Here is a 19158-nt window from a genome sequence, read left to right as displayed (position 1 = left end):
TTGGTAGCAGCTGAAAGGGGGGGTGTGATGCAGAGACATTGGCTACCTGGCCGGGACTCTGGCTTCATACTCCTAGCACATTCCAGCGTGGAGGACCAGGTGCCAAAGACTGGCCAGAAGCGTTTTGAGTTGAACCTTGGATTGGGGACCTTTTTCATCCCAAGGGCCGCATTCCCCTCTGGGCAGCCTTCTGAGGGCCAAATGCCAGTGGTAGGTGGGGCCGGAGGCAAAAGTGGGTGGAGCAAAGGATATACATTTACACAGAGACACAAGGAAGAGGCATTATGCAGTCCAGGGACACATTCCAGCCAGGAGAAGCACGGGGGGGGGGGAGGCAGGATCAGCATTGTGCTTCCCACAATGGCAGCCAGATGCACCACACATCCCATAAGCAGGTTGGAGGCCAGGTTCTCTTTTCTGTGATTTGTCTCTGCTCCCTCAGCAGAGGTAGGCTGCCCAAAGACCCGGAGAAAGACAAGTGTCCATCACTGGATATTTAGCCAGGTTTGCTGCAGGTTCAGAGGCTGTCTGAAGTGGTGGAGTTCTAAAGTTACAGAAAGCATGAAAACCTATGACCTCCATGCAGTGCTTGGGGGGGAAATACTTAAAAGACAACTTGTAATATAGCGGAACCTCGGCTGTCAAACATAATCCATTCTGGAAGACTGTTCGATTTCCAAAACATTCAACAACCGAGGCACAATTGCCAGTCGGCAATTACAATGGAGAAACGCACCTCAGAAGCCATTCGACTTCCAAGGCACATTTGAAAACGGAAGCATTCACTTCCAGGTTTTCAGCGTTCGGGTTCTGACTCATTCAGGTTCCAAGATGCTCGGAAACCGAGGTTCCACTGTATATTCAACCTGTGCCATGCAATCCTTTGTATGTTTATTCAGTATTAAGTCTCACTGTGTTTAGTGATTTTGCTGTTGGACAACAACACTGAAAAGTTGAGAGTGGACTTTGTTTTTTTACTGAGCACTTAGGAAAAATATGAACCGTATGCTTTTCCTCACTATCTTGCATTTAAATTTAAATAGCAAATACACACATACACCATTTAAAAAAGGAAAACAAATCACTCTGCTTTCCACAGCTCGCACCCCCAGTGCTACAGGCCTAAAATAACTCCTTAGGAGTCAGTCCCCTGTGCACATGAACCTGGGAGTAAGCTCAGCTGAAAATAATAGAACTGAAGCATCTAGAACATGCAGGCATTGAGCCAGACTTAGATTGGCTGAAGCCTTGCAGTTTTGCTGATTTGGATGGAAGTGGCTCTTTATAGTACAAAGATGTGCCACTATGGTAAAAGGAACCAATGTTTGATGCCTTCAAGCACCAAATTCCCCTTAGCAGCCCTTTTAGAGTTTCTTAGATATCTTCACAACAGCCATGTGAGGTAGACTAGGCTGAGACTTGCTGACTGGACCATGGGAGGAAGTGGGCAAAAACATAAGGTTTACTGTTTTAATGTTTGTTTTTAGGATATATTTTTTTCCAGCTTAGCTCATGGTGTCTTTAATTGTTTTGACCTATTGGTCTGTTTTTAAATTTTTGCTGTTTACCGGCTGTTTCATAAGCCATCTTTTGAGGGTTTGCAAGGCACAGCATATAAAGTGGGGTTGTCTAAATGTCAAATTCTGTGCCGAATTTTGTGCTTGTGCAAGTGAGTTCACCTATGGCACACATTATATACACCAGGGATGTCCCAACAGGTCAGTCGTGATCTACTGGTAGATCCCCGTGAGGTTATGGTAGATCACGGTCAATCTCTGGCTCCCTTTCCTTAGCGTCGCTAAAACTGACTCCTGCCATGGCCCCTTGCCCCACCCTCCATTGTTGTGTGATCTCTGGAAGAGAAGACAGAGCTTTCTCTTTGCTGCTGTTTTGATCCATAGCGATCTTTTTGTGAGTGACTTTCCCCCTTTGTCCCTTGCCTTTAACCCCCCCCAAAAAAAAACAGAACTCCCCCCCCACGGGGCTTTCCTCCTCTTTAATAAAGCTCTACAACTTTGAGCTGAACCCCCCAAAAAGGGGGTAGATCGCTGCCAGTTTTTAATTCTGAAAGTAGATCGCAGTCTCTTGAGAGTTGGCCACCCCTGAATACACCACCCTGGCTAGACTTGGGCACAGTGAAATCTGGGAGAGCAGCTGGAGGAATTCCAAGACCAGTTCTTGTACTGGCCAATGAAACTTGTCCCACTTGTCCATCATCCCAGTTTCCAGATGTAGCCGGCTCTGTTGTCAGCCCAGCAGCTGGCAGCAATTACTCTCTATAGCAGGGGGGGGGGGGACATGACCTTGAACAGCAATTATGTGCAGCCTAGAACATGCAGCACAGGAGCAGGCAAGACCTTTGGCCCCGCTCCTGAGATGAAAAGGCCCAAGGGGACAGAGCCATTGCTCCCTCCGCCTCAGCCGTCAATCAGCAGGTAACCTTCCTGATCAGCCTGTGTCTGTTTCCCCACAGGTCCGTCATGCCACCTGGAGCATCATCATGGACTCGGTTGTGCCATCAGATAAAGGCAACTACACCTGCATTGTGGAGAACAAGTACGGAACCCTAAACCATACCTACCAGCTTGACGTTGTTGGTAAGGAGACCTGGACAAAGGAAGGGAAATGGGAGGCTGGAAGGAGTGTGGAATCCGAGGGGTTAGTTATAAATTGCTTTCCTAGAGAGTTTATCTCTGTTCAGAAGTCAGAGTGCAGTAACACAGTAATGATGCCACATTGGTCAGAGCCTCAATGGAGACAAATTTGGAGGGTGGGAAAAATGTCTCTTTACAAAGAGGCATTACAAGGAAGCAACATTTGATGCCTGTAATGCAAGCACAAAGTCCTTCTTGCAGCCATTTTATCTCTCCTCTGGAGCTTCGCATAAGCCATATGAAGCAGTTTTGGTTAAGTTTTGGTGACTGGCCCAAGGCAGGAAGCGAGCAAAACCATGATGAGTTACATGAGTTTAAAATGTGAAACTGGACATGTTCAGGGTACTTTTTTCTAATCAAGGTTGGCTTTTGGTTTGCTGTAGAAAATCAGGAGTGGAATATAGTCATCCAAGCCTGCTTTATTTCCGGTGTCTCATCACTTCTTTGCCTGTGCTATGTTACAAATTATGTGGCTACAGATGTTATTTTTAATACATATCAGGTTGCCCGGATGTTCTGATGCCTTTGTTTTTTTACAGCATGGAGAGTTGGAATGGTGGGGTGGAGAGAAACGTTCCTTGTATGCTTCACCATTGGGGTGGGGGTTGTGTTATCCATTCTCTCGGTGTACAGCTTTCCCCCCAGGAAAATGCAGCAGCAGGACCAAGGGGGCAGGGTTGAGTTGCTTCCACTTCCTTTGCTCCTTGGTACACGCAAAGATTGTGTAGGCAGGAATTCTCTGCAAGTAGCCAGATGTATGTGGCTCAGTGTCAGGAGGGGATAGGAGACAGTGGTTGGGTGAATTTTGTTTTTTGGCTCTGAATTGTCTCTTTGTTCAGACTGGCTGTCCTGAGGTGTGCACCGAGTGGGCTCAAGCAGCTGGCTGTGCAGCCCAAGCATGAAGCTGTACTTCATTTTTCACTTATGATAATTTTAGAGGCCAGACGGAAACTCTCTCTCCTCCTTGCCACCCTCCCCAATTAATCTCCTTATTAGCCTTAATTCCCAACCCAGGCAGCCTGATCTCTGCCGTTCCACTTGTGGAGTTGCTCTAAATGCCACTAAATGAACCATTAAAAATGCAATTTAATTTGATTACACTGAGCAAACTGAAGGGAATAGTCTGCAAGGGGGAACAAAGGGGGTTGTGAATGCTCACTCCCCACACTGGCAGGCCCTTTGTTAATCAGCTATGCCCTCATTAGGTTTGTCTGACCTTTGACCTTTGATGAATAGCTAGCCACCCCCAAACCCAAACCCCAGTTTCGTGAAAAGAACTTCACCTGCCCTTTGCTGCCTTTGACGGATGTTGCTTCATGGTGCTCTCAAGTGCAATTGGGGGCCCATTGGCCAGAAGAGGTGGCCTGGGATGTGTGACTACAGGAAGGGCCACCAAGGACTCTGGCCCCTGAACAAGAAACAAGCTTACTTGTTTCATTCATTCATTCATTCATTCATTTGCTGTATCTTTATAGTCATATAGCCTAAATTCTCTGGGCTGCTCTCAAAAAATGATGGCTTTCAGCTGGGTCATCCAGGGATAAGCTGCTTGGACAGTCACGCTGTTCCTGCCGGGGTGTCTTTAGGGTTGGGCTCTGGGGCAGACGCCCAGGGCTGTGCTCAGCAGAATGAGCTTCCACAGACAGACGTCCATCTCACTGGGCGGAAGTGGCTCTCCGGGATTTCAGGCAGGATTCAGCCCCAACCTGGAGATGCTGGGAACTAAACCTGGGAACTTCTGTTTATTTCTTACCCTTAACCGCCCCACAGAGGTTGTTGCTTTAACAACCCCCTCCTCTGCCGCCTGGTTGTTTGCTGCTTAGGAATCCCACCATCACGGCCTCCTTCCTTCTCTATACCCCAACTCAATTCCAAGTGTCACAGCTGCCTTTTTAGGGTATTGTAAGACAGCCTCCAAAGAAACAATGGAAATCCCCAGAGCATTTGGCAAGCTGTGGGGAGCACTGTGGCGCTTATTCATTCTTTTATTTGCCTGCATCTGACCTGGATTTTTTCTGGGTCAAATGGTGTTAAGAACTGTTAGAACCTTCTGAAGTGCCCTTTCCAAGGTGTAACCTGGGTCAGCTGAGCCCAGATGGCAGAGGGTTCTTCACCGGAAAGGGAGACCATGGAGCCTCTGTGACCCCCAGCCCCATGCACACCACCAGGGGGGACAAAAGGACAAAAGTTTTTATGAAATTGTGTATACTGTACAGAAAGTTTCCAAAACAAAACACACCCAGTTAAAAACATAAGACCAGATAAGACAGTGTAAGTTCTGATAAGACACACAAAGACAAGGAAGTAGTATTGTCAAAACTGTTCCTAAAACTGGATAAACGGGCTGAGTTCCTGTATAATATGATTATTGAGTCTGAGCTTGGGGCTCTCAACTATGTTAGTGGTTTAAGAATGTGAAACCAAGGGACTTTTAAAGTTCTTCCTAATCTTCTTAGCAGGGGACATAAGGTTGTGATCTAAAGCAGCAGCAACCCTTTCTCCAATATTTGATCTCCCTTCTTTTCCCAAGCTGAACAGCAAAATACTCCCCAACCGTTTAACTGCATCACCCACATCTTTTTAAAAAAACAACACATTATTAATATTATTATTATTGGAATTCTCAATACAAGGAAAGAAGACCTAGATGGCAATAGGCCACCAAAAATTAGCAAACAAGTACAGCTAAACAATGTAGAGCATATATAGAGAATGTAACAAAATAAATATTAAATAAAAGAATAAGGAGCTTGCATATATTTGTAATTATATCTATGCCAAACAAATCATTGCTATGTCAGTACCATCTCACAATGTATTGTTTGTGCGTAGATCTTTTGAAACGTAAGTTTGTGTGGCAAGTTTGCTGCAAGTTTGATCTTCTAATTATGTGATATCATTTACAGTATTTTTAGCTTGTCCATCTGTTTCTTAATTGTTAATGTTTTACTTGATGTCTGTTTCCTGCGTACAGTTAATGTTATGCTTTGCATTTTGAAAAATGGATTGAATAAGATGGTTAAAGGGAAAAGGTGTGATCTTAGCCCCTTCGGCATAGGCCTCTTAAGTGCAGAAGAGGCCGACTCTGGCTCTGATCCTCTCTCCAGGGCTGTGGGCTGAGGGCATGGCAAGGTCTGTTTCCTTTCTGGGTCAGGAAACCCTATAAAGCACTGCAGAAAAGATGCTCCTTAAATCCAGGCAAAAACAGCCTTTGGCAGAGAGAGGGCTGGTCCTGTGATGTTTACTTCAGGAAGTGGAATATGGTTTTAGGATATAGGAGGGCCCACTCCTTAGCTAGAGGGATTAGAGGAGGAAGCAGGCCCTTTGTATTTTTAATAAGTGACTGACTAGGATGAAGTAGAAGAAAATCTTGGCTCCAGCCTCTTGCAACGTCGAGGGGGAAATAACTTCTTAATCCCTGCTTTGTCACATCACAAGTGAAGATGCGAGGTTCACAGGCGGGGCGGGGGCTTTCAGTTCCAGGCCTGCCAGCCTAATTCTCTTTGTTTCTGGGAAGTTTGGGTCCAACTTCTGATCTGCACCTGACTAGTTGTTCATGCTCACTTGATTGCTTCACAGCTTTCTTGAACCAGGCAGGGCGAACACTTCTTACAGAGCAGTCCCTGTTTCTCCCACTCCAATGTGAATGGAAGCTATTGCCCCCTCCATGGGAAGACAGCATCCCCGCGGGACCAGGGAGCGAGGCCAGGCTGCCCCACTGCAGACCAAGGGGGGTCTGGATTGTCCACCAGGCTGTTCAACATCATCTTGTGTGAAGCCTCTTGCAGCAGATTCCAGGAGATCTGGAGAGAAGCGTTCTTGGTAGGCAGGTGACTCCCAGCTCCATCTCGCTGCTCCATCTCCGCCCCTCCCCCCATGTACCAGAGATACTTTTATTAAAAAATACATAAGAAATTAATCACAAACACTGATGTGATAGGACAGAACTTATAAACTCAGTGTGGATCGAAAATGCATCATTATCCCATGCTATAATATCCCCAAAGCAAGGAGTCAGTAATAGTAGTAGTAGTAGTAGTAGTAATAATAATAATAATAATAATAATAATAATAATAATAATAATAATTTATTTATACCCCGCCCATCTGGCTGGGCTTCCCCAGCCACTCTGGGCAGCTTCCAAAAGAATATTAAAATACTGTAATACATCAAACATTAAAAGCTTCCCTAAACAGGGCTACCTTCAGATGTCTTCTAAAAGTCTGGTAGTTGTTGTTCTCTTTGACATCTGGTGGGAGGGCGTTCCACAGGGAGGGCGCCACTACCGAGAAGGCCCTCTGCCTGGTTCCCTGTAACTTGGCTTCTCGCAGTGAGGGAACCGCCAGAAGGCCCTCAGTGCTGGACCTCAGTGTCAAGGTAGAACGATGGGGGTGGAGACGCTCCTTCAGATATACTGGACCGAGGCTGTTTAGGGCTTTAAAGGTCAGCACCAACACTCTGAATTGTGCTCGGAAACATACTGGGAGCCAATGTACGTCTTATATGGTCTCGGTGGCCGCTCCCAGTCACCAGTCTAGCTGCCGCATTCTGGATTAGTTGCAGTTTCCGGGTCACCTTCAAAGGGAGCCCCACGTAGAGTGCATTGCAGTAGTCCAAGCGGGAGTCCAGAGCATGCACCACTCTGGCGAGGCAGTCCGCAGGCAGATAGGGTCTCAGCCTACGTACCAGTATCAACCAGCAAATAAATACATTCACCCTTGGCTTCCAGTAGAGCTGTGTGGCACAGGAAGAGGCTCAGAGGGTCATGGGGGAGAGAGAGAGCGCGCGCTCCAGGATCATGCTGAATGTTTAGGGCACATCCGTGAGGGGTTACAGGTGCATTATCCACAGGCTCAGATGTCCATTTCAGCAATGTGGTATGAATTCACATATCTAGTACAAGCTGCATAACACACCAGAGGGGTAATTAAAATATGTAAGGAGAATCATAAATATGCCACGAAAGAGATGCCTTGAGCAAATGTTCCAGTTTATATGAGAGAGGACTTTTTTAAACCCTTGTTGTTGTAATTGGGTCTGGAGAGAAATGACAGTAGGTAAAACGACAATGCAGTGTAAACATTAGTGTGCTCTTAACAAAATACAGTGGTACCTCGGGTTAAGTACTTAATTCATTCCGGAGGTCCGTTCTTTTCTTTTTTTTCTCAATACATTTTTATTCAAATTTTTGTAAATAATTTCTTATAAATGTAAGGTACACAAATAAACATGCCAATAAATATTACAATATATATATAGATATACATATATTTCGTTTACATAGTTTATTATATCCCTTCCCTAAACGAACGAACAAACAAACAAACAAAACCTTTGGACTCCCCTCTACCCTTTTGGTAAGTATCAAATAAAAATTCTGTAATCACGTATTTTGTTTTTAATCTTATATATTAACTGCTGTTAGCGTTACTCCATCCCCGCTAATATCGTCTACAAGTTATTTCCAATGTATTTCCAATATTTATTCCAGTTTTTATGAAATTCCTGTTCATCTTGATCTCGTATTCTTCCTGTTATCCTGGCAAGCTCGGCATAATTTACCATTTTAACCTGCCATTCACTTATGTTAGGTATAACTTCCGTTTTCCAGTTTTGAGCCAACATAATTCTTGCGGCTGTAGTGGCATAGAGAAATATTATCTTATCTTCTTTTTTAATTTCTTTACCCAAAATTCCTAGCAAAAAGGCTTCAGGTCTTTTGGGAAAGGTATATTTGAAAAAAAATTTAAGCTCATTATAAATTAGTTCCCAAAAGCCTTTCACTTTATTGCATGACCACCACAGATGATAAAGATCGCCCTCCGCCTCACCACATTTCCAGCAACTTTTGTTCTTTAATCTATACATTTTGGCCAATTTCACCGGTGTATGGTACCACCTATATATCATTTTCCATATGTTTTCCCTCAGGGCCGTACACGCTGTAAACTTTATGTTTTTATTCCATAGTTCCAGCCATCTTTCAAAATCAATATTATAGCCGATATCTATCGCCCATTTGGTCATTGCCTCCTTCACCTCCTCGTCTTTTGTATACCACTCAAGTAATATATCATATATTCTAGACAGTATTTTACTCTTGCCTTCAACAACCTCCACATTAAACTTAGATTTTTTATCCTCAAAACCTGCTTTCTTTTTATCTTCTTTTAACAAATCATTCACCTGCTGGTATTGCAACCAACCAGTGAGTAAATTTTTTATTTCTTCATACGGTCTAAGTTTAATACCTTGTTCTGTTTTGCTTATAAGATCTTCATAGGTGGCATTTTTCTCTTCCATATTAGTTTTCTTGATAGTTAACACCTCTATTGGTGAGATCCACCAGGGGGTCTTCCTTTCCAATAAATTTTTATTTCTCTCCCATACCTGAAATATTGGTCCCCTGAAAATGTGATTTAGAAAGCCCCTGTGCACCTTCACCTTTTCATACCATAGGTACGAGTGCCACCCGTACCTATTATCAAAGCCCTCCAAATCCAATATATCTCTATTTTCCAATCTAATCCAATCTCTTAGCCACAGTAAACATGCCGCTTCATAATATATGCTCAAATCCGGCAAAGCCCCCTCTTTCCTTTCTATCTACCAATATTTTCATTTTTATTCGCGGTCTTTTTCCCTGCCAAACATATTTCCCCAGGGCTCTCTGCCATTCTTTGCATTGTCTTAAACCTTTGAGTACAGGTATAGTTTGAAATAAAAACAGCATTCTGGGCAGAACATTCATTTTCACCACCGCTATCCTCCCCACTATCCGGAGGTCCGTTCTTAACCTGAAACTGTTCTTAACCTGAAGCACCACTTCAGCTAATGGGGCCTCCTGCTGCCGCCGCGTCACCGGAGCACAATTTCTGTTCTCATCCTGAAGCAAAGTTCTTAACCCGAGGTACTATTTCTGGGTTAGCGGAGTCTGTAACCTGAAGCGTATGTAACCCGAGGTACCACTGTATAACGGTATCATGCTCCTACTTTGGTGCTAAAGCAGAAGCACAAGAAAATAAAAACTGCGTGTAAGACAACTTGTGCTGACAGTGCTCATGCAGAAGGCCTGAGACCAGTGTGGGGTTGAGAAGAGATGTTCAGTGATTTGTGGAGATTGGAGGGACATTTGCAATGCAGCCTAAATGGCCTGGGCAGATGCACGCCTTCCAGAGCACAATATACCATATTTTTCGCTCTATAAGAAGCACCAGACCACAAGACGCACCTAGTTTTTGGAGGAGGAGAACAGGAAAAAAAATATTCTGAATCTCAGAAGCCAGAAGAGCAAGAGGGATCGCTGTGCAGTGAAATCAGCAATCCCTCTTGCTGTTCTGGCTTCTGGAATAGCTGCGCAGCCTGCATTCGCTCCATAAGACGCACACACATTTCCCCTTACTTTTTAGGAGGGAAAAAGTGAGTCTTATAGAGCAAAAAATACGGTATATTCTTTCCCTCCAATATGTCAAGATTTGCTACTTTACTGCTCCACTAACACTAAAAAACTTGGCTTAGATGGCAGATGTAAACAGGTTCTTCTTCACAGGTACTAGAACACACACCCTCTCTTCAGGTAAAATTGTTAAAAACATGAAATTCAGTATGTCTGCTTGCCTTTCTTCCTGGCAGATAAGACTGAATATTCCAGCAAGCTATAGTCTCCACTGCCCCCTTTTCCGTTATGGTGGAAGGCCAGATTGCTTACACCAACACACAGAGTCTTTATCAGTTGCATGTATCAGCCTGGGTTTCTGGCTCTTCTACCCAGCACCATGGGCAAGTCTGTGCAGGACGTAAAAAGCTTCCAAAAACAAATACCATGTGCCCACACAATGCTCACTAACAGTAAGTCTGCACTGCAGCATATTTGGTACATGGAAACATTCAGGCACAAACCGTTGGTGCCATGCTCAAACTTCCTTGTGTGTGCCGATGCTCTAGAGATGCAGCAGGCCAGAGGCATAGACATCTATACTGCTCTAGGCAACTCACTTTCACAGGGTTATCATTACATGAGCATGTGATTTCTCTGTTTTCAGTTCAAAGTGCCTTGTGTGTGGATTGGTTTTTTTGAATGGAATCAGTAGCTTTGAAAATGAGCCTGAAGGTCTGCAGCACAGGCCAGATAGCAATGGTCACTGCATCCACAGCTACAAGAGCATGGCTGCAAGGGAGCCAGTACTTTCTCCCATCGTCTCTTTGTTCCACAGAAGAGCTCTTGCAAGGCCTTCCTCCTGAGGTCACTTCTCACGCAGCACACAAACACCAGCATCACACCCTTGGGTTCCCAGTGATGTCACCCCAGCTGCCAATGATAGGGTTATAGCACTCAATACTGCTCAAAACAGGTTCCCATCGTACCCTGCTATGGCATAAAGCTGTCCCTCAGGACTGCGGCTCCCACATCACAGCGGGGGGTTGTCATGCTGGTCACAGTTGTCCACGAGTCTGTGCAAATGTTATACGCCTCCACAGAGGAGAGATGTGCTGTTCCATCAAACCCTCCAACCACATAGACATGATCATTCAGCAAGGCTACTCCAGCTCTTGAGTGTTTTGTGGCCATTGGAGTGACATTTGTCCAGTCTGCTCCATCTGAATCAGAAGAGGTGCTTGAGATGTTAGCCCAGGGTTTGGAGGTGCTGATGGGCTGGATGCAGGCTGGTAAACTGAGGCTGGTGTTTACACAGAGCTGACTGGTCTCAGCCAGAAGCTGGGCATTTTGTGCTTCCAGTCCCATGGTGTGGAACACTCTTCCAGCAAGGATCCAGCAGGCACCCTTGCTTTTCACTTCCAAGAGTCTCACCAAGACCTTTCTGTTCCAAACCTTGGCAGCTGTTCAGTTTTTACTTAATGATTATCTGTATTTTGATATTTTTAAATTTTTTTTTTTAAATTGTGTTTTATGTTTTAACACCACCCCAATATTTTATGATACGGCTGTATAGAAATGCTCTTATGAATAATTGAGGGTTGTTGGAGTTCAAACATATTAGATTGGGGTGTTTGGAAGGAAGTAAGCACCATCTGAGGTGCGGCGGGTGGTGACCAGGGCAGGGGCCTTCCCTGTATTGGCCCCCTGCTTGCGCCTCCCTAGCGAGGCTCACAGGGCGCCAATTTTGTAATGTTTCCAGCGCCAGACAAACACCTTTTTGCTGTCCTGGGCTTCTTAAAGTTTGAGTTTCATTGTAAACTGCTATTTCAGTTGCTGGTCTTACGGACTGTTTTTGTGTTAGTTATCATTGATGTTCTTGTTGCTTTACTTTAAAAAAAAACCGCCTGGAAACCGTCTGGTTGGAAGACAGTATATAAATGTTTTAAATAAATAGGCAAGTGGGTCTTCATCTCTCTCCTTTTCCAGTTTGCCTGAAACCATTCTCTTCTGTGTCTTTTCCAGAGAGGTCACCTCACCGGCCTATCTTACAAGCTGGGCTCCCGGCTAACAAGACCGTCTCCCTGGGTAGCAACGTTGAATTTGTTTGCAAAGTCTACAGTGACCCTCAGCCCCACATCCAGTGGTTGAAGCACATTGAGGTCAATGGGAGCAAGATTGGGCCAAATAACTTGCCTTATGTGCAGGTCTTGAAGGTAAAAGAAAACCCCACTATCTCAAGTGATGGGTGACATTTTTGTTAACATGGGGCTTGTTTCCACTGCCTTGGGAGGGAGACATGTAAGGTGGCTACAAGCAAGGGACAAGACCGTTCTAAATTGATGCTGCAGGATAATCTATTTCCAATTGGTTGATCAGCCAGACTAAGTCAAGCCAGCTCAGTCTGGGTCCAAGTTCCCCATTGTGAGATTTCTACAGCAAAGCATGCAAAAGAAAAATAGCTGTGGGTGGGTATTGAATTTGGCCATTCCCAACCAAGGAGTACGGCTGGGATGCCATAGCACAGCACAGCACCAGCTGACCTCATTCAGACACAACGCCTAAGCATGCTTTAGCCCCAAGTGAAGAGGCCTAGCCTCCCTCCTGCAGTTCCCTCTTCCCCAACCATGTGGCCAGGAAGATTAACTTGAAAGCTTCTGCTTGTAGTTAACTGCAGGTTGTTGTTTCGCCTGAACCAGGATTTATGGTTTAGCTCTCACTGTGGTTTTAAAACAATACAACTTCAAATTTTGAGTTATGAAGCTATAATAGAGTTAAAACACTATCCCTGCTTCAGATGGAACAAGAAGCTGGCATTAACTAAAAGTGGGAGCAAAAGTCCTTCCTGAAGTTTTACAATCCCCCATAGAGAGGAGGATGTGAATCTTATGTGGCGCTGTTTACTGTTACATGAAGTTACCATAAGGCTAGGGAAGAACTGGTGGCACACCAGTAACTTCTCCAAATATAAACAGAGCAGATATGGTTCTGCTGGTGCTGTGGAGGATGGGTTCAGAATTTAATTCATAGCCTTCAGCGAGTTTGTTTTTTTAAATTGCATACCGCCCTACACCCCCAGGTCTCAGGGCAGTTCACAGGATAAAATCACAATATAAAATGATCAAAATAAAAACAAGGACAACCCAATAACACATTTTAAAAGGGCATTGAATGTCAGCCAGCCAAAGGCCTGGTTAAAGAGGAGTGTTTTTGCCTGGCACCTGAAGGTGTACAATGAAAGCACCAGGCGAACTTCCCTGGGGAGAGCATCCCACAATATGTTGCCACAACTCACATTTGCCTCATGTGCTTGCTCTGCTATTTATAGCTGTGCAAAAGCTCAAATCCCATGCCTTGGGCTTCTGACAGTGAGCAGAATCCAACCTGGTTGTGATGCTAAAACCTGATCATCAAGAGACATCTGTGCCTTTTAAACACTTTACAGTAGGTTTATTGAAGGAATGCTAAGCACCTTAAAGAGGAGAATTGGGTAGAAAAATGGGGGTTAGTGCATTGCTTTTGAAACCAATTTATCCCAGCAAACAGGACCAAAATGTGAGTGTTAAGACAGAGATTTTTATGCATGAATAAAACCTCATTTAAGCTACTTTGAATGCCACCAAAATGATATTATAAAATAGTTTAAAGTACTTTTAATTACAAGCTAGCGGTTAGTATGCCCAACAAAAGAGTATTGTGGCTTTCATGTTTGTTTACTTATTATGATGTATCTAAAACATGTCTTATTCTATGACATAAATAGTATACTGGTTTTTTATATATGCAAAAATTAATAAATAAAAAGGCTTGGTTTGGAGGGTTTTTTGAACTGTAAAGCAGTTAGCAAGTTCTCCAGGTTCTAGCATCTGATGAACTTGGCCCTGCCATACAGCTATTAAGTACTGCTGCTCCTTTAGATGTGAGAGGGGTGCAGTTTGTGCCCCCAGGAGATATCCTTGCAGCGAGAGGGGGCAGGATGGGCAGAGAGCTTGAGTTCCCCCCACCTCTGGCTTGTGGGCACAGGGAGATGCCCACTTGATTGTTGCTGTTGAACATGGAGCGACGTGCCCATCCGTTGGCCATTGAGTGACTCCTGTGTTGTTGGTCTTGTTCTAGAGCTCGGGAATTAATAGCTCCGATGCGGAGGTGCTGACCCTGTATAATGTGACAGAGGCTGAGAGTGGGGAGTATGTTTGTAAGGTTTCCAATTATATTGGTGAGGCTAACCAGTCTGCGTGGCTGACCGTCACCAGACCCATGGCTGAAGGTAAACGGGGAGAACGCCACTTTGGGGCTCTTGCTTGGATGGCCAGTCCTTCGTGGTGGGAAAACCAAACTCTTGTGGCTCTCCTGTTTCTTCTCTGTTTCTGGTGCAGTAAGCCATGGAAAAATCCTCAGAAGGGGCTGGTCAGTTTAGTTTCATGCCCTTCCCCGTTCCTCATTTTAATAGATCATTCCCTTCTTTGAGCTTTCTTAACTTTCTATCTATATTAATTCAGCCAATATAAGAAAACATCCCCCAGATTCTTTTGCTGAAACATCAAGCTAAACTTTATTGCATTGGTTTCTCTGTATTTTTCTTACAAAGGCTGCCGGAGAAATGCTCTGATCGCCTGATAGGTAACCAGCTAATTACATTGATTTTAGAATTGTAAAAATCTAAATATAGGTGTGCTTTTGAGATAGCAAAATCAAAGCCACATAAAAATGCATGTCCATACCATTTAATTGTGCAGTCCTGCCAATTTTAAACTGGCTGTCACCAATTAATTGACCTATCAATTAAAGTCTGGAAACCTGAGTTTTTTGCATATCTGATTTTGGCTTCTTGGAGTACCCTTGCTCTCCCTGGCAAAATAAAAAAGGTAATTTCTTTTTCATGACTGTGTACAGGAGCACAGCCTCTCCCCCTAGTGCTCTGTCACTTCTTGACCCAGACCTTGCTCCCTTTCCTTTTCTTGTCTTCCCATCTCCCTTCCACCATTATTCCTCTTCCCATCCATGAAACTAAGCTGGTTCTTCCCCCCACCTAAGGTTAGTTTTTCCATGTGGCCCATCGCCAGCATGTCAGATGGGCAGGGAAATTCAGTTTGGTGAAGGGTTGTTGTTTTAACATTGCCTCTTTAGGTCAGCCTGGATCGGAGGTTGTCCTAAGGCTCTCTATTGCAATACGTCTGCAGTGGTGTCTGTGTTCCTTAGGAGGTCTTGGGGGGCATGTTACCCCTTCCCTCTTCCTCCTCCTGCACCTTGGTTCCTAAAGGGGTCTTATGTTTGCTCGTCCTATTTTCCTTTTTTTTCTTTCTCTCTCCCCCTTTGCTTCCATTTTTTCCCCTTTCTAGACGGCTGGTGTTAACACAACAGACAAAGAAATGGAAGTCCTTCACTTAAGGAATGTCTCCTTTGAGGATGCTGGGCAGTATACATGTTTGGCGGGTAATTCTATTGGGATCTCCCACCACTCTGCATGGTTGACGGTTCTGGAAGGTATATACTGGTTCTGTTCCTTTCTCTGCCTCCTTGCTGTCCTCTTCTATGCATGGAGATGAGTACGCTGTGGTCCGCAAGAGCTACCCCCAATATGGCAGAGTCGTCTCACAAATTGGTTCCTTCCTAGAGGAAGGGTTGCTTAGCAACAATTGAGATATCCCTGGTGTGACAGTCAGTGAGCCATCTGCCCTGTTGTGGTCCCATTTTCCTTCTCTGCGGAATTGGGATGGTCCATCTCCACATCTGGTGGCTCTTGCTGACCAAGGCATGGTGAATTTCCAGTTTGGGCTTAACCAGAAGTGAGGGCCAGGTGTTCTGACAGAGCTGGTTCCATTCTCTTGGGCAAGATCAGTCTCTCCATGCACTTTGCTGCCTTCTCAGCAAGGAGTGCTAAAACAGAACCCCACCTGTGCCCAGTGGACCTATGTGGATGCATTGGGGGAGATCATAGACCACCCACATACTGCAGTTAGGGGTAGCAGAGCTAGGTGTTTTGGGATTCCAGGTTTCCAGTGTCGGATACAGGTCTCCATATATACAGCCTCCTCTTTGGACCTCACTCCCAGCCCAGATTTTCAATTTTAAAGTGGGGTCAAAAGGCAGCTATTGGACTGCAGTCAGTATAACTGGGTACTTGTGGATCCACCAGAGTAGGCTTATTTGATGGTGCTGAAAATTAGGGGTGCAGCTCCTCTCACACACGTTTTCACGGAGCTTCTACTTACTCATTCCTGGGACTTGAGTGTGGTCTGGCAATTGATTTGCCTATGTTTTGGAAATGTTCAAAACTTTACAGTTGACACAGGAGTCTCACTATGATGATGTTCCAGTTGTAGAACCGAAGGCTTGTGCAACTAGCTATCTTAGGGTAGCTTCCCCTTATATCCATACATCTATGCAAAGAAAACCGATGTAGCTCACGCAGGCAGACACCCCCACACTGATAGGTGGCTATTTTTCCTCCTGGGGACAGGAAGTCTGTAGAGGGGGCCTTCAAACCCATATTGCTTGTGGGTTACTGCAAAAAGGGGGATAAAATAAATCATGCACAAGCCTTGGAGAGCTTGGGTGAAGATGGCCCTTTTCTTAACTGGATTCATCTCTCTGTGAGGTGGCTGTGATAAAATGAGCACACTCTGGATTCCAGTCCCCCAAGAACTGAGACTAGGAAATGGGCTCCCCAACATCTGCTTGCTTTCCCATAAGATCCCGAATATGGCTTTGTTTTCTTGGTGGCCTTGCCTTGAAAGGGAATGGAATCTGGCCTTTGCTTAATTTGAAGTCTCTGCTATTCTTCCTGCATTCTCTTTTGGGTTCTACTTTGCATAAACTGCTGTTTTGTGGGCTCTTGTTCCACCCTGCCTGGTTGATGCAGGGCTCATTTTTCAGCCATCAAAAGCTGGCTGGCAAGAACTGGTAATGTTCGACTTCAGAAAGTTTTTGAGGTCATGTGCTATTTGTACACCTACAAGGAAAAAAACTTTCTGTGTTATCAGTCTTTTGTTTTCCTTGTCAAGCCTGTTTCCACTCAGAGCCCTGTGATCTGAACAGGGCAAAATGGCAGCCGTTTCCTTCCAACAACATGCTCTATCCATCTTCTCTCTGTTGCTTATTGTTTTTTCTAAGAGTGGGAGGACTAAAGTGAGGGAGGGAACATCCTTTTTTCATCTCTTTCTCTTCAAATTGCAGCTCCAATGCCCTCTCCAAAACAAGTTCAGAAAAATGTTTCTGGCCTTGACACAGGCTTTGCACTTTCTCACTAAGAGTTCTCTCTTTGCAAACAAGCATTAAGCTGATGCTGATACAACTAGGAAGACCCCAGGTGAAAGTGCTTTGTACTTGACAGCCTGCTGAGAACGTTTCTGGGCAAAACCTGCAAGAGATGGTTCAACAGAGCAAACAACAGAATCCGACACATTTGACTCATCTCCTGCAAGCATTACTCATGTAGTTCTGAAAGGTTTGGCAGGCAGCTGTGATGTGGTCCTCAACACTCCTTGGCTTTTACAAATAGGTTGGGAAATCACAAACAGAGTTCAGCAACACACACACACAAGCACTCATTTTGCACATGTTCTGTTTTGACTCCCACTTGCCACTCCATGAAATTTCTTATTTGGAGCACACCTGTAGCCCCAGAATTCTCTGGCCTCCGTTAACATGCAAGCCAGCCTTTGCCACCCAGGTATCCTCCAGAAACTTTGGGCTTCTGCTCCCAAAGGCTAGAAGAAGTAGATACACCCATGAGAGCCCCTTCTTTGCTGCTTCCAGTTTCCTCGGCCTTTCTCTTGAGGAGGAGTATAAAGACCATTTTTATTCTCCCAATTATATTCACCCAATTGGATGAGGTTGGGGAATCTTTTTCAGCCCAAGGGTCACATTCTTTCTGGGCCACATTCTAGTGTGGAGGCAGAGTTGAAGACAAAAATAAGCAGAACAGTGAATTTAGCATTTACATTTGTAAATGTAAAAGGCCTTGCCGATGGTGTCCAATGGAAGGCAGAGCAAGATGTTTGGCACCAGCTTGGCTGCAGGAATTGCCAGAAAGTGGCGTACAAGGCGCCATCCAACCGTCTTAGGGACTCCACTCTGAATTTGTGTACGGTTTACTCCTGAGCCTTTTCTTCTCCTGAAGATATTCTGCAAGGCACTGGAGGCTTAGGATATCAGAGTGTTCCTTCTTCCCAGGTTGATAAGCCATCTGCCCCTCACTTCCCTTTATAGCATGGGCAGAAACCGCCTTCTTGACTGTTGGACCCACTCTTGGTCTCATCTGCTCAATCTGCCAGTGCCTGTCTTTGCATGCAGGGGAAGACCCTGAATCCCCGAGGGTTTGAGACCCATTGAGCATCCTCACTTGGTTTGACCAGTCAGTTGCAGCTGTTCTCGGATTGTGGCCGCTGTTGCATGCTGACAGCTTCTAGGAGCCGCAGGTGAGAGCTGAGTGAGAGCAGGGTGGGGATCAATGGTAAGACAAACTACCCCAGAAGGAGCATGGCATGTCTCTCACTGGAGGTACTACCCCTCCCCTAACACCCCATGCACCCACTGAAATGAATGAACCTAAGTAATTTCCATTAAGTTCAGTGGGTCTACACTTATTAGGACTAGCTACTCAGCTTGCAGCTGGAAAAAATAACCCAAAGCAGCTTACAGTGCTCAGTAATAAGTCCGTCCATTCTCCCAGACTTGCAGTCTAAAAGACACAAAACAAAAGGAAAAATGGATTGACGAAGACAAGGCAAAAAGCAAGCTCAGGCGCTGATTATTAGATGCAGGGTTCTTTTGCTGTTCTTTCTGGGAGGGAGTGACAAGGCAAACTCCCTGCAGCTGCTTCCTCTCTGGCTGACACATGTTGGCTGCTTGGTCTCAGGTGCCCTTAAAAAGGATAATCTTTAATACATAAGGAGATTTTGTTCATAGAGCACCTTCATCATGTTTAGTTCTAAACAATGAAGTCAATGCTTGTCTGCAGGAAGTGCTAGGAATCTACTAGGGATGCTGAATTCCATGTGGTCCATGCTGGATTCTGTCCCATAAGAGACTGGGATCCTAGAGAAGCGAACTCATGAAGGCACTTTGGTTTGGGATCCCCCTTTTGCCTAGAGTTTGTCTATTTTTAGAAGCCAGGGTGGGGGCTG

General features: G+C 44.9%; 1 protein-coding gene across 4 annotated transcripts in view; it reads left to right on the top strand.

Annotated features, from left to right (window-relative positions):
* The window catches only part of FGFR1 (fibroblast growth factor receptor 1), a 115395-nt gene that overhangs the window by 78301 nt on the left and 17936 nt on the right, over window positions 1-19158 (top strand). For 2 of the 4 annotated variants that reach the window (XM_053367605.1, XM_053367604.1), the window contains exons 6-8: window positions 2474-2597; window positions 12056-12246; window positions 15370-15514. In XM_053367605.1, the coding sequence (XP_053223580.1) occupies window positions 2474-2597; window positions 12056-12246; window positions 15370-15514 (460 nt within the window). Of the gene's footprint in view, window positions 1-2473; window positions 2598-12055; window positions 12247-14146; window positions 14298-15369; window positions 15515-19158 lie in introns of all 4 variants that reach the window. The other 2 variants (XM_053367603.1, XM_053367602.1) reach the window with 1 other exon arrangement.

This window comes from Podarcis raffonei, chromosome 15, assembly GCF_027172205.1.
Source record: "Podarcis raffonei isolate rPodRaf1 chromosome 15, rPodRaf1.pri, whole genome shotgun sequence".
In the NCBI taxonomy this organism is placed as follows: Eukaryota; Metazoa; Chordata; class Lepidosauria; order Squamata; family Lacertidae; genus Podarcis; species Podarcis raffonei.
This window is presented reverse-complemented; position numbering and strand designations above follow the sequence as displayed.